At 44.6% G+C, this 14,757-nt stretch overlaps 1 protein-coding gene across 1 annotated transcript in view; it reads left to right on the top strand.

Moving 5' to 3' along the window:
• DNAJC16 (DnaJ heat shock protein family (Hsp40) member C16) overlaps nucleotides 1-12,321 on the top strand; it is a gene marked incomplete at its 3' end in the record, with an annotated part of 31,883 nt that extends 19,562 nt beyond the window's left edge. Inside the window, exons 7-14 of the mRNA XM_079698037.1 lie at nucleotides 5,667-5,797; nucleotides 7,485-7,668; nucleotides 8,876-9,058; nucleotides 9,201-9,277; nucleotides 10,407-10,487; nucleotides 10,578-10,676; nucleotides 11,249-11,419; nucleotides 11,925-12,321. Coding sequence (XP_079554163.1) covers nucleotides 5,667-5,797; nucleotides 7,485-7,668; nucleotides 8,876-9,058; nucleotides 9,201-9,277; nucleotides 10,407-10,487; nucleotides 10,578-10,676; nucleotides 11,249-11,419; nucleotides 11,925-12,321 — 1,323 coding nt within the window. The remainder of the gene's footprint in view (nucleotides 1-5,666; nucleotides 5,798-7,484; nucleotides 7,669-8,875; nucleotides 9,059-9,200; nucleotides 9,278-10,406; nucleotides 10,488-10,577; nucleotides 10,677-11,248; nucleotides 11,420-11,924) is intronic.
• Between the last annotated feature and the right edge of the window lie 2,436 nt (nucleotides 12,322-14,757).

A 14,757-nucleotide genomic window follows, 5' to 3' on the forward strand; every position in this document is an offset into this window, starting at 1 on the left:
TAGAAATAAATACATCAAAACATTAATGGTTATCTTTTGATGGCAGAATTATATATTATTTCAATATTTAGGTTTTCAAAAATCCCTATAATAAACATGTATTTTTTAATATTTTTAATGTTATTTTTTTTAAATCACCTTTGATACTTTCTCTTATAAGAGGCTAGAAAGAGAAGAAAGAGAAGTTCTCTAAAATCCTTTATCTCATTCATTCAATACATTCATTGCCTGCCTGCTGAGCACTAATTACAGAACAGCTCCGACATCCAGTGTTAGTGTTTGTCCTCCTCTGACTCACAGTCAGGAGAGGAGAGAGACCGTCCACTGTAGTAGGTGTCTCACTAAGATGTAGGGCTCCTCCGGGTGCCATGTGGACGTAGAAGGGGTCCTGAGACTATGGGACTAGGGTAGGGGTGGTGTGTGTGACAGAACCAGACGGGGAAAGTGGACAGTAAGGAAGGGAGAGCAGGTTTAAGAAGAAGGGAATGAGTTCAGTTGTGGACATAAGAATTAGAACTGCCTTCAGGAGACCCAAGGAGAGATGCCCATCAGGCAGGGCTCTAGATCCAAGGAAAGGCGGAGGGGCTGGAATAGAGATTTGTGAATTGTCAGTGACTGGTGAGAGGGTGAAGTCTTTAGTGTGGGGAGATCTCCCAGGCATCGTATGTAAAGTATGGAGAGAAGGCAGCCAAGGACAAAGCTCTGGACAATCACCAGCAAATAAAAAGAGGGGATGCCTGATGGCGACTAAGAAGGAGCCAAGAGAGGGTCAGGAAGCAAACAAATGCCAGTTGTGGAAGAGAGGAAAGAAGGTCATCTCAATCCAAGATGAATCTGTAAGATTTCCTAAATTGCTTTTTAGTGATAGCTTGTACTCTTGGGAATTGTTACTTACTTATTCCCTGGGGAAAATCGTTCATCAGCTACATTAACAAAATTACTGGTACAATGGATGCTTTACCAGTTTGCTCTTTATGAATATAAAACTACATTTTTTTTTTCTTTGTGGTACGCAGGCCTCTCACTGTTGTGGCCTCTCCCGTTGCGGAGCACAGGCTCCGGACGCGCAGGCTCAGCAGCCATGGCTCACGGGCCCAGCCGCTCCGTGGCGTGTGGGATCTTCCCGGACCGGGGCCCGAACCCGTGTCCCCTGCATCGGCAGGCGGACTCTTAACCACTGCGCCACCACAGAAGCCCTAAAACTGCATTCTTAACATAAACTGAGTCTTCCCAATGGCAAGGGGCTTAGTATAACACTAGTAGCACTAGTGGTTTCTCTTAGCTCTAGTTAATTTGTTTTCATCTGCTGTACAGTGGTTATGGCCACATGATAATGGGTTTATTCATTCTTCTGTTGATGGACATTTTGGGGCTTTAGGACCAGTGATGCCGTGGACATCACATGTATCCCAGTGTACCCAATCACAAGTTTCTACAGAACGGCAGTTTTAAAAATGTGGTTCACAGACCCCTGGGGGTGGGGCGATCCAAAAGACCCTTTAAGAGAGTCTGTGAGATCAAAGCTGTCTTTACAGGAACCACTAAGACATAATTTGTCTTTTCTCTGTGTTGACGCTTGCACCGATGGTGCAAAAGCAATGGTGGGTAAACTTTCCAGTGCATAACCACCAAGTGCACACACCAAGGCCTGGGCACCAGGCTGCCGGTGGCCGTGGGTTCTTCACTCCTAAGCACTCACCGTAACAACACAGAGGATCAACGCTCATTTCACTGAATAGCCTTGAAGAAGCAGTAAGAAGTATGAATTTTATTAATAGGTAAATTGACACTCAAGTCCACGTCTTTCTGGTATCTTTAATGTTCTCTGTGACAAAATAGGAAGTGTGCAGAAAGCTCTGCTGCAGGCCAAGTTGCGGAGGGTGTCCTGGGGACAAATATTTGTGTGGTTGCCTAACTCAGGAGTTTTGAACTAGCCACTTTTCTTTTTTTTTTTTTTTTTTTTTTTTTTGATGGAACATCATTTTTTACTTGAAAGAATAATTGACGGACAACTATGGTTACTCAGAGTTAGGCAGACATTTTCTTTAAAATGAATGAAGTGAGCCTGGCACTTTAAGGGAAACAACTCATAGTATCTGTTGCTGACTATAGAATCCAGGCTTCCAAGGAAATTATAATTTTGAAAAATTTGTGTCAGTCATCATGACCTTGATAGCTTCTCAAACTTTCTTATGAGATTGGTTCATCGATGTGATGCATTTTTTCATATGAATAAGAAAATTTGTCAGCATCTGGGAGATCAGTGAACCAATATTTTTCGAATGACCATGCATGATAAAAGATCCATTCTAAGTGCAAGGTGATCAGTGAATTTTACCTTCTTTATTTTTGATCAGTGAATTTTAATTTAACAGAGTACTAAAAGTTCATTGATGGGAATTCCCCCGCGGTCCAGTGGTTAGGACTCTGCGCTTCCACTGCAGGGGCACAGGTTCGATCACTGGTTGGGGAACTAAGATCCCCCATGCAGCGCAGCCAAAAAAAAAAAAAGAAGTTCATTGAATCCACATAGCAACTAACCTTTAAGAAACTACCATTTGTCCAGTTTCGGTGTAGTGGCAAAGAAGAATATCCATAGTTATCTGAAAAGCTATTAAAATAAACCTCCCTTTTCTAACCATGTATCTGTGTGAGGCTGGATTTTCAACCAAAACAATATATGACCCCCGATTGTATATAGAAGCAGATAGGAGAATCCACCTACCTCTTCTATGAAACCAGACATTAAAAAGATTTGTAAAAATGTAAAGCAGTGTTAATCTTCTCACTAAACATTTTTTGGTTTTGGAAATTATTGTGTTTGGGGTTTTTTTAATGTTTAAAAAAAGTTATTTATGTTATCATATATGGCTTTATTTTTTTTAATGATTAAATATATATATATATCTTTAACTTTATTAGCTAATGTGTTTTCCTGAGTACATGTCCACCAATCATGTGTGAATGTTCCATTGCTCCATATCCTTGCCGACACTAGACCAATTTAATTTTTCTGACATGAATGGTGTTGATTTTTATCAAATACTTTTTACACATCCATTACGATTATCCAGAGTTTTCTTCTTTCATGTTCTGTAATATGCTAAATCATATTAATCATTTTCTAGTGTTAAACCTAACTTGCATTCATGAGATAAATCCAACGGGATCATTATTTATATTTTGCTTTCAGTATATTGCCATATTCAGTTTGCTAACATTTTGTTTAGGACTTTCACATTTATGTTCAGAAATGAGATTGACTTCTAACTTCTCTTTCTCAAGATGCCCATGTGAGGATTTGAATCATGAAACGAGATGGGGTGTGTTCTCCCTTTTTCTCTTCTCGGGAAGACTTTGTATAAGATTAGATTGTCCTCCTTGAAAGTTTGGTCAAAACCACCTATGTACAGCCATCTCAGCCTGAGTTTGTGTTTAAGGAAAAATTTTTGACTACTGACTCATCTTCTTTAATGGTTATAGAACTATTTAACTCTTCTCTTTTTCAGATGTTGTTTTATTTTTCTAGAAATTTTTCTGTTTCATCCAAATTTTCAAATTTAAATGTATACGTATATATATATATGTATATGTATATATTTTTAGTTTCTACAACATAGGGAGTGATTCCTACTTGTCATCCTTTTTTTAAAAATATTTATTTATTTTTTGGTTGCTCCAGGTCTTAGTTGCAGTAGGCTCCTTAGTTGCAGCACTCAGGCTCCTTAGTTGTGGCATGCGAACTCTTAGTTTCGGCACGCATGCGGGATCTAGTTCCCTGACCAGGGATCGAACCCTCATTGGGAGCATGGAGTCTTATCCACTGCGCCAGCAAGGAGGTCCCTTTTTTTCCTTTTTTAATATTTACTTATTTGGCTGCGCCGGGTCTTAGTTGCAGCACTTGGGATCTTCTTTGTCACGTGCAGGATCTTCATTGTGGCATGCAGAATCTTTAGTAGCGGCGTGCAAACTCTTAGTTGTGGCATGTGGGATCTAGTTCCCTGACCAGGGATCAAACTGGGTCCCCCTGCATTGGGAGCGCAGAGCCTTAGCCACTGGACCACCAGAGAAGTCCTTCGTCATCCTTGATAATGGTTATTTGTGCCTTCTCTCTTATTTTCATGATTGGTTTTACCAGAGGTTTGTCAATTTTATTAGCTCTTCCAAAGAACCAATTTTGGTTTTGTTAATTCTTCTTCTCATATATTTATTTTGTTTTATTGATTTCTATATTCATCTTTACTATTTCCTTTTTTCTACAGTTGTATTTTTGCTGTAACTTCTTGATATGGATGTCTAGTTCATTAATTTCTTTTCTATTATATTCATTTTAACATTACTCTCCAAGTACTACTGATACTTTATCTGAGTCCCAAAGTTTTGATAAATAGTATTTTCATTAATCACTTCAAATTCAAAATATTTTCTTATATCTGATATGCTTTCTTCTTAGGTCAGTAAGTTATTCAGAGTTTCTTAATTTCTAAACAAAAAGGGATTTTCTGGTTTCTATCTTATATTGATTTCTTGTTTAAATGTGGTCAGAGAAGCTACTATATATATAATTTCAGTCCTTTGAAATATATGAAATTTAGTAATAACAAAGTGGTCATATTACAGTTTAGTTGTCCACCTTTTATACTCAGTAACATTGTTACTTTGGAGTTTTGTGGGGGGTTTTGTTTGTTTGGTTTTGCTTTTTTGGCCACACGCAGCGAGACATGCGGGAGCTTAGTTCCCCAGGGATTGAACCCGTGCCCTCTGCAGTGGAAGCACAGAGTCTTAACCATCAGACTGCCAGGAAGTCCCTGGGAGTTTATTTTCAATTGTTCAGTTTCCTATAAATCTTGAAGTAAGTTTGCCTAAAAATTCCAAATTATTGACTTTTTAAATCTGCTAGCGTAAAACAGTATACAAAAGTTGTCCAGTGAAAAGAGCACTTGATTTTTCCTTTGACCTGAAATGGCTACGTCATTGCTCTCAGCCCTGCTTTTTTTTTTTTCTTTTTTCTTTTTTCTTTTTTTTTTTTTTGTCTGCGTTGGATCTTTGTTGCCGCCTGCAGGCTTTCTGCAGTTGTGGCGAGAGGGGGCTACTCTTCGTTGCGGTGCGCGGGCTTCTCATTGCAGCGGCTTCTCTTGTTGAAGAGCATGGACTCTAAGCACGTGGGCTTCAGTAGTTGTGGCATGCAGGCTCAGTAGTTCTGGCTCATGGGCTCTAGAGCGCAGGCTCAGTAGTTGTGGCGCACGGGCTTAGTTGCTCCGCGGCCTGTGGGATCTTCCTGGACCAGGGCTAGAACCTGGTTCCCTGCATTGGCAGACGGATTCTTAACCACTGCACCACCAGGGAAGTCCCAGCCCTGCATTTTTTAAAAAGATCACCATATGTTTATCTGCTCAAATGAGTCTGACGTACGTGGTTTTATTATTTTAGCCAGGATCAGGCACTTCTTTTTTTGGTGTTTTTTTTTTTGGCTGAGCTGCACGGCATGTGGGATCCCAGTTCCCTGACCAGAGATCGAACCTGTGCCCCCCGCATTGGGAACACGGAGTCTTAACAACTGGACCACCAGGGACGTCCCTCAGCTACATGTTTATTAAGCTGTAAGTAAAGCCCATTTTCAGTGAGAAAACTGAATCAGAACCCACTGTCTCTTGGTTTTTCTCCAGGCCCGAGGTATGAAGAAACAGGTCATTGATGACTTTATCACCCAACACAAGTATCTATTGGCAGCCAGGCTCACCAGCCAGAAGTTGTTCCATGAACTCTGCCCCGTGAAACGGTCTCACCGACAGAGGAAGTAAGGACTGAAGGCTTTGCCCCTGCTCAGCAGTGCAGCAGAGGGGCATGTTGCATTCTACTACAGGGCACTTAAACGTCGACCCTGAGACAGTCAGAATTTATTCTTCATGTAACAAATATTGATGAACAACTATGACAGTGAGGGGTATAACAGTCCAGGGCACCTTAGGACCAAATTATTGGGTGTGCCAGAGAAGATCCCCCTAAGAGGTAACACTTTAGCTGAGCCCTAAAGGATGAGTAGGTTTTGCCGGGTGTCAGGGAGAGCCTGGGTCACTGTAGAGCAGCATGAAGTAGGAGAGAGTTACTGTTCCTACCAGAGTATTCCACACAGGCTGAGCCTCTGGGGGTCTTGGAGAAGGTCTTGGAGAGGAGCCAGGTTAATGACTAAACAGTAGAGAAGTGAGGGTACTGAGGAAATGGTAAAATAATTAAATGGGAATAGCAAGGCTGAGGCATACTTATTCATACAGAGTGTCTAAAGTCTGGAAATACAGGGAAAATACTTATTATACCTCTTTCAGATTAATGAATCAGTACCTTTAAATTTAGGGCTGTTTCATCTGTGAAAGCTCTCTGGATTTGAGTGAAAGCTGTCTGGATATGACAGGAAAACATTTTGATCATGTTATGTGAAAATACAACTAAAATATTGTTTAAAATAGGAAAAATTCCCTGTGTTTCCAGACTTTTCAGTTTCCTTTATAGACTAAGAGAAGAAAGACTTTAATTAAATGTAAGGCAGGTGATCCTGGGCTTTAAGGATTGTTGTTTATACCGCCTTCAGAAAGTATCCCCAGTCCACGCGCTCCTACCCTTTGTTAGCACCGCCACCCTCGCCAGGTCACTGCCACCTCTCATCGAGGCCACCGTGTTAGCCTCCTAACCTCCTCTGCCTCTGCTGCACTCTCCCACCCTCAGTCAGTTCATGTCAGCCAGCGATCCTCCTAACACTGAATTGGATCGAGTCCCCCAGTCTCAGGGTCTTTGCACTTGCGGTGCTCTCTGCCTGGAGTGCTCAGACCCCGCTTCCTCTTATGGCACCTCCTTCACGTCTCTGCTCAGCCAGTCTGATGGATCGTGACTCCCAGCCCGCCCTTGACTCTCTCCCCTTCACTTCTTTTTTTTTTTCATAACCCTTGTCACTACTTGTCATGATCTATCCATCTATCTGTTTGTTATCTGCCTTCCACACTGGAATATCAGCTCCATGAGGGCAAGAACGTTGTCTGTCTTACCTGGCATCTGTTGAGTGCTCAGTAGTATTTGAAAGAACGAATGCATGAATGAATGATTAGATGAACTTTCCCTTGGCACCACTACAAAGGAAGCCCTTCAGAATGAGGCCCACTGGCCCTGGCCTCAGATAGGCTCAACCAGCCCTGCCTGCGGTGGGAGAACTAGCACAGGTGCCTTCTGCAAGGCCCTTCTGCATCAAGGGCCCAGTGACCATTGCCTTCAAAGGCATCTCTAAATGTCGTGAAGTTTGGTTTGGGGAGAGCATCACCAGTCAAGAAAGAAGCAGGTCCTCAATGCCTTGGACATTTTCTCTCATTAGAGGCTCCCCCGTGAAGCTTTCATTCCTAAAACATGCTCGTTCACTTTGTAAATGTGAACCTTCACTTGCCATTCAGGTTCTAGCCGTGGCCTCGGGGATTAAAGTCTTCTCTTTTGTTGACATGCAGGTACTGTGTGGTTTTACTGACCGCTGAGGCTACCAAGTTGAGTAAACCCTTCGAGGCTTTCCTGTCCTTTGCTCTGGCAAACACACAGGACACGGTGAGGTTCGTGCACGTCTACAGCAGTCGGCAGCAGGAGTTCGCCAACACCTTACTGCCAGACAGCGACGCGTTTCAAGGAAAATCAGCGGTGAGTCGTGGATGCTGTCCTGGTCTTGAGCGCTTCACACGCACGTGACACTTAATTCTGTGTCCTCCTTCCTCGGGAGTTTGCAGTATAGATTCCAGGAAGTCCAGGAATCTCTGAAGCTTGTTTGTTCTGTTTTGTTTTGCCTATGTTTTCCAAGTGCTTGGAAACCATTTGACTTTTTTTTTTTTTAATTAAAGTATAGTTGATTTACAATGTTGTGTTAATTTCTGCTGTACAGCAGATTGATTCAGTTATATATACATTCTTTTTTATATTCTCTTCCATTATGGTTTATCACAGGATATTGAGTATAGTTCGCTGTGCTTGTCCAAAGCCTGTTTTGAAAGCACTCCTAAACTAGTCTTTTACCATGCTGATTTCACCTCCTAGATTTTCAGCCTTGGACCTTCACAGAAAGCATCTTCCCTCTGGGTAAAGATTAAAGAGCATCAGCCCTTTTCACCAGTCTTTCCCCTTGGCAGGTCTAGTCTTACAGTACCTAGTTTGTAGAATCTTCCTTAGGCTACCAGTAATAGGCTTTCCAAATGCCTCCCTTCTGTGCTTCTGCCTCTTTTACTTCATCCTAATTGATTTCACCTTCCTTTCCCCTCCTTCATCATCACTCTCTGCAGAAGCATGAAATTCTTCTCTGTCTTTTTCATCATCTTGGTAATTATGGAAAAATCTCTCGGAAAAACAAAGGTTTCCTTCTTTATGACATTAAGTCAGAAGTTATAGAAAAAAGTCTATTGAGAAGAAAGAGCTTTAACTTTAGCAAAAGCCCTGGAAAGTCACCACAAAACTAATTTCTTTTGTTAGAGAAATGTAAATCTCTTGCAGGTACTGTATACTCTTCCACACCTGTGTTTGAGCTTCACTAGACCCGTTTTTTCCATCCTCCCTGAAAAAAACCCAAGCAACAGGGGCTTCCCTGGTGGCGCAGTGGTTGAGAGTCTGCTTGCCGATGCAGGGGACACGGGTTCATGCCCCGGTCCGGGAGGATCCCACATGCCGCGGAGCGGCTGGGCCCGTGAGCCATGGCCGCTGAGCCTGCGCGTCCGGAGCCTGTGCTCCGCAACGGGAGAAGCCACAACAGTGAGAGGCCCGCGTACAGCAAAAAACAAACAAACAAACAAAAAAACCCAAGCAACAGTAACTTCGCATTCTTTTGAGAAATCTCATGGTTTTTCCTCTCTTTTTCTCCCAGGTGTCTATCTTAGAAAGGCGCAACACAGCAGGGAGGGTGGTGTATAAAACCCTGGAGGATCCCTGGACCGGGAGTGAGAGCGATAAATTCATCCTTTTGGGTTATCTTGACCAACTGCGGAAAGACCCAGCTCTTCTGTCCTCGGAAGCTGTGCTCCCCGACTTGACCGATGAACTTGCCCCTGTAAGCACGTAGCCCAGGACAGCGGGCACCGGGCAGGGCTCCTGAGCCCCCAGAGCAACAGTGCCATGTTGGAGGCAGGGGACTTCTCCCTCCGGGGCTCAGGGGTCCAGGCCTGACCGTCTCCCCTTTTCTCCCTCAACAGATTTTTCTCCTTCGGTGGCTCTATTCTGCTTCTGACTACATCTCAGACTCTTGGGACAGCATATTTCACAGCAACTGGTAGGAGTATTGCCAAGTTTGAATTTCTTTCTCTCTGTTACCTACCAGGACCGCTGTTTTTCTTTTGAGAAGAGTCCACTCTTCTTTGATTTCAGTGTGGACTCCACAGGCAGGTGGAAGAGTGTTTACATATTTTCAACAACTGTTCCCCTTTTTCTTTCTTTCAGTGACTTCCCTTTTTTTGTATTTGCTGATTGACCCTTTCCCACTGGTGGGGAAAGAAAGGATCACCCCTGGCTGCCCCTCCGGCTAGCAGAGCCTGGGACCATCCTCTTCATCAGAGCACCTCTGGTGTCCAGCACAGGGCCTGACACACATGGAGTCCAGTGAATAGATGCACAAATGAATCAGTGAATTAATCGGAGAAGGGAGGGCTATACCACTCCCACCCCAATGAGACCATGAGCTCCTGAGGACAGGCCATGTCCCACTCATGTTCGTGCTTCCTGGCCCCCAACCCAGCTCCTGAAAAACAGCAGGCCTTTGATGGGTGTTTGTACGTGAACAAAATTTCAGAACACCTAGTGGAGATCTTGAGAAGTCAACTTTTTCCTCCCTTCTCCTCCCCTCTGGGCCACATCTGAATTATTCTGGCCAGAAAAGAAATAATAATCAAAATAAAGGAAATAATTCCACAGACCTTTTAGTCACCTGATACTACCCTTGACATTAGAATGTTCCTCCATGTTTACAACTTAAATTGTTTGTTACCCCTCTTATTGTTTCCTCTGCAGAATTTATTCAGCACAGCCTGAGACACAAAAACTTTTTGAATAAGTGATCTGTGCATTAGAACAGTGAGGGAAAAATCTCTGCTGTCACCACCACCACCACCCAAAAAAACCTCTGTTTGTATGAGATTAGAAAGTGTCAGACTTCCCTGGCGGTCCAGTGGTTAAGACTCTGCACTCCCAACGCAGGGGTTACGGGTTCAATCCCTGATTGGGTAACTAAGATCCCACAAGCTGCATGGCGCAGCCAAAAAAAAAGGTGTTTGTTGATGTGAAAGCTTTTTGGTTTGGGGTTGTTTAGGGGTTTTTTGAGCCAGAGAGAAGAAACCTAAAACCATTCATTGACACGTCACAGCAGCCCACGTAGAGCTGACCAGAACTTGTGAACTTCATTTTAGGCGGGAAATGATGCCCCTTCTGTCCCTGGTCTTCTCTGCCCTCTTCATCCTCTTCGGCACTGTCATCGTTCAGGCTTTCAGGTAAGAGCCTCCATGTCTGCTCAGTGCCGTGTCTGAAGGTGAGCCCCAGACCTCACAGACCTTCTGTAATACTCCTTTTTCTTACTTCAGTGACTCAAATGAGGAGCGAGAGTCAAGCCCTCCAGACAAAGAGGAAGCCCAGGAGAAGACCGGGAGGACAGAACCAAGCTTCCCCAAGGAGCCCAGCAGGTTGCCCTAAGCAAACGCCAGCACCTCGCCCTCGGCAGCAGCCCCGCACACCGCGGGGTCTGATAAGCGGCGTCCGAGGGTCTAGTTCAGCTGAGAACCCTGGCTCCCCTCCTTGTGTGAGATGTGGATTTAGGCAAGAGTCGCAGCTGAGGGGCGTTGACTGAGACTGCCTAGGCGTTCAGACACAGGACTAGTTATCTTCTCCTCAGTACCCTGAGTTTCTCAATCCCAGATTTAATAATGAAGGCGGGAAGGAAGCAAAGAAGCATGTCAGGGAGATGCTAGATGAGCCAGAAGCAGAGAACGGTGCGTCACCATAACTGTGTTGACGGCCTTCGTCCCGTCCTAAAGCCGCTCCTGCACCAGCTGAACGGCAGCACCGGCGAGGCTCCTTATGGGCCCGGGATAACCAAATCGGGGTCAGTCCCGCCCTGCTCTTGTGTCAGGCTCGAGACGATTAAATAACATATCTAGTCTGGTTAGAACATATCATTTTCTTCCACTTGTTCCTTTTAAAAGTCATGGCATTCCCTTACCCTACAAGCTCTTAATTCCTCAGTTTTTCTCCACAGCAAGATTCCTAAAAAAGGCTTTGTGGAGGTGACCGAGCTCACAGATGTGACGTACGCCAGTAACCTGGTGCGCCTGAGGCCAGGCCACGTGAATGTGGTCCTCATCCTGTCAAACTCCACCAAGACCAGCCTGCTGCAGAAATTCGCCTTGGAGGTCTACACGTTCACTGGGTGAGCTCCTGTGTGCCCATGAGAGGGGGCAGGGGCTGTGGGAGCAGGAGTGGGGGAGCCTGCACACTTGGGTAAGGAGGGAGCTGGAGGGGCTTGATCCGTGCAGCATGATGTTGGCTGTGACCTTCCCAACCCAGACCTCTAAGCCAGCACGTGGGGACCTTTCTTCCCCTTGACTGTTGGTTCTGAACAGAAGAGCTTGAACTCAGTCTTCCCTGAGCCCTTTCAGGAAACTCTCTTCTCCAGCTCTCGTGCCTTTTCCTAAAGCCAGACAGTGAGAGTGATGTGAGTGACACCCAGCAAGGGACAGGAAATGGACGAGGGGCTCCTGCCGCCATTGTAGAAGCCCTCCGGGTCCCGCAGAAATCCTTCGTTTCTCCTATGTTCAGGCCCCACCCAACACAAAGCCTTTTCCTATTATTTAAAATCTGACTGAGGTACTTGTGTTCCCTGCGACTAAATGTGTCGGGAAACACCCTGAGTCCTCCCTCTGTCCTTCCTACAGGAGCAGCTGCCTGCACTTTTCCTTCCTGAGTCTAGATAAACACAGAGAATGGCTGGAATACTTACTAGAATTTGCTCAAGATGTGGCCCCGATCCCAAACCAATACGACAAGCATTTCCTGGAACGGGACTACACGGGCTACGTCCTGGCTCTGAACGGCCACAAGAAATACTTCTGCCTCTTCAAGCCCCAGAAAACAGTCGAAGAGGAGGAAGCCATGGGGTCGTGCAGTGACCTTGACTCTTCCCTCCACCTGGGCGAACCTCGAGGGAAATCTTCTGGCCTTGGATCCAGGCCCATCAAAGGAAAATTGAGCAAGTTGTCCTTATGGATGGAACGGCTGCTGGAAGGCTCCTTACAGAGGTTTTATATCCCGTCATGGCCTGAACTAGACTGAGAATTTCAAAAAGAGGCTCGAACTCTTCAGACTTTTTAACAGGCCCCTGTGAACAGGTATTTTCAGGACTCAAACTATCACAATGGACAGAGTATAGATTTTAGATTATGCTTCCAGAACAGTGGCTAGAAGAATCTTTCCTTTGTCCTGTTCTAACCTAGGAGTGAAAAACGCCACACGCTGAATTCCCCAGATGAGAATACTTTCCTTTGGGTCTTTTTTCCTCATTTGAATGCCACGCTGTTTAAAATAGACTGCTCATTCCCTCTTCCTTTGTCGCCCCGCCCCGTGCTCGCCCCCCGCCATCCCCTGTCCTGTCTCTGTGCTGTGGGACAAGCACAGGGCTGGACCCTGCAGCAGAGCCTGGGGGGACCTCGCGAGCCTGCTGTGCCATCTGTCCCCCGCCCAGCCTCGGCCGTGCTTCTGCCGCGGTGCATGCTGTAACGGTGGGACAACCCACCGCAGCTTCTGGGCCCTGTGTCTCAAAAGAGGCCTAGTTCCAAGCGATCTTACATTAATGGTTTTTTGGGTAGTAAATAGCTAAAAGTATATTTGGGGGGTATCCTCCTACAACAGCTTGTCAGCCACGGTTTTAAAAGGTTGGGACTGAGTGGGGTTTCTGCACGTACGTTTGGTTTTCTTCCCAAGACGAGAGAAGGGAGGGCTGGGCAGTGCCTGAGCGATGCCTTCGTGAGCATCCCATCAGCCCCCTCCCGAGCACTAAGGGTAGCCGGGGAGGGATCCGCGTGGCAAGAAGTACTGTAATGACCTTGAGCCATTTACCTGTATGTTTTCAGATGCCTTTCTGCCTCTGTCAGTTTTAGGGTACGGATATTAGGAGCCATAACTTGTAATCTTGCTCTCTGAACGTAGAGGTAAGCTGCTATAAGCCAGTAGATGTTAAACTGACGACACGTTATTCCTGCCGTGAGTCAGGCTCAAGGAACCTATTCCCTACAGTGATGTCTCTTTAGTAAAATATCAGACATATCTTTGTATCAAGGAACTTAAAATTTCTCAGCAATTGTATTTTGAATACTGTTACCCCAAAAGTGCTGTATCTTCAAGTCCTCTTTGGTGACAAGTGAGCCAAGACACGTTCTAGACTCCTGTTTTGCTCACTTTGAGCTTCTGGCCTATATTTTGATGTCTCTTCTTAACTGTTTCCACTCTTAAGTTACAACTGCTTCACCAGTAACAGGGTCAGACCTGTCATCAGCACCCCAGCTCGCTGAGCTCCAGTGAACGATGGACCCCAGGCAGGGCCCTACCAGCCAGTTAGAGAGCTTACCTTTTCTTTTTAGAGCACACCACCAGTGGAGTTTGGACAACCTCAAAGAGTTCAAATGTCAAAACAAGTTGCCTTTTTGTAAAGTGAAGGGTCAAAATCAGTGATGGGACAAAATAGGTTAATATTTTCTTTAATCATAATTGCTTTAAACTAAGCCATTTGGATTGAGCTACAGTGGCAAGTAACAAATTATTTGAGCCCAGAAATTCCTAGTTTTCATGGAATCTACAGCTTTATTTAAGAAAATAAATCACTGCCAGGCTTTATTTTTCCACATGATCCTCTAAAAGTGGATGTTTATTCTGATTGCCGAATCTCATGGCACCTGGCCTAGGTAGAGCTGATCAGGGAGTTCATTTTTGGCTCTGTGAGGCACCAAGTCCTCAAAATTACTTTCTGCCTCTCTTATGGCCAAGTTGCTTATATGAGTAGGGTTTTGGTTCAGTGGTAGGTTTTTATTTTTTTAATTTCTGGTACTAATGGGATTCCTGACCTTAATTTCTGAAAACCAAAAACACCCCAGAATCGTTCACTTTAAAAAATTGTATCATTAAAATAGAAGGCACCTTCAGACAGCTGCACCTTTCATTTGTATAAAGAAAGGAAAGTGATAATAGTGAAAACATTCCTAGGAAAGATTTCAATCCAAAAAAATCATCTACAGATCCATTTGGGGGCTGGTAGCTATGTCCTCCAAGAGGAAACTGGGAAGCTTTTAAACTGACCTTTACCCTTGACCACCCAAGCCTTTCCTCCTGAATGTCATTTCCATGAATTTGTTTACTTTTGTGTCAAATGTATGAGCCACTGTCCTGGTCAGCCAATGCTACCATTCCTCTTACATATGTAATCACACAGACCCAATTTTGGTTTTAAGTTAACTTCCTAGTCTTCGAGTGTCTTGAAACTGACAACGTTGATGTTTTCAGAGGTAGGTTTTTCTGATTGATACAGACTATGCATCATGTTTAGCAGAGGGGGACAACAACTGGCCTAAAACAAGCCTTTGTAGATATATGCACCCATTTAAAAAAATTTTTTTTATTAGCCCAGGTGTCGGTGGCACAATCTGTGTAACACCGAGTTCATCACCTCCAACTAGGCAACGTGTCAGCGAGCAAGGCTGCCCTAACTCCCATTGGGCA

This window comes from Hyperoodon ampullatus, assembly GCF_949752795.1.
Source record: "Hyperoodon ampullatus genome assembly, chromosome: 2".
NCBI classification, from domain to species: Eukaryota; Metazoa; Chordata; class Mammalia; order Artiodactyla; family Ziphiidae; genus Hyperoodon; species Hyperoodon ampullatus.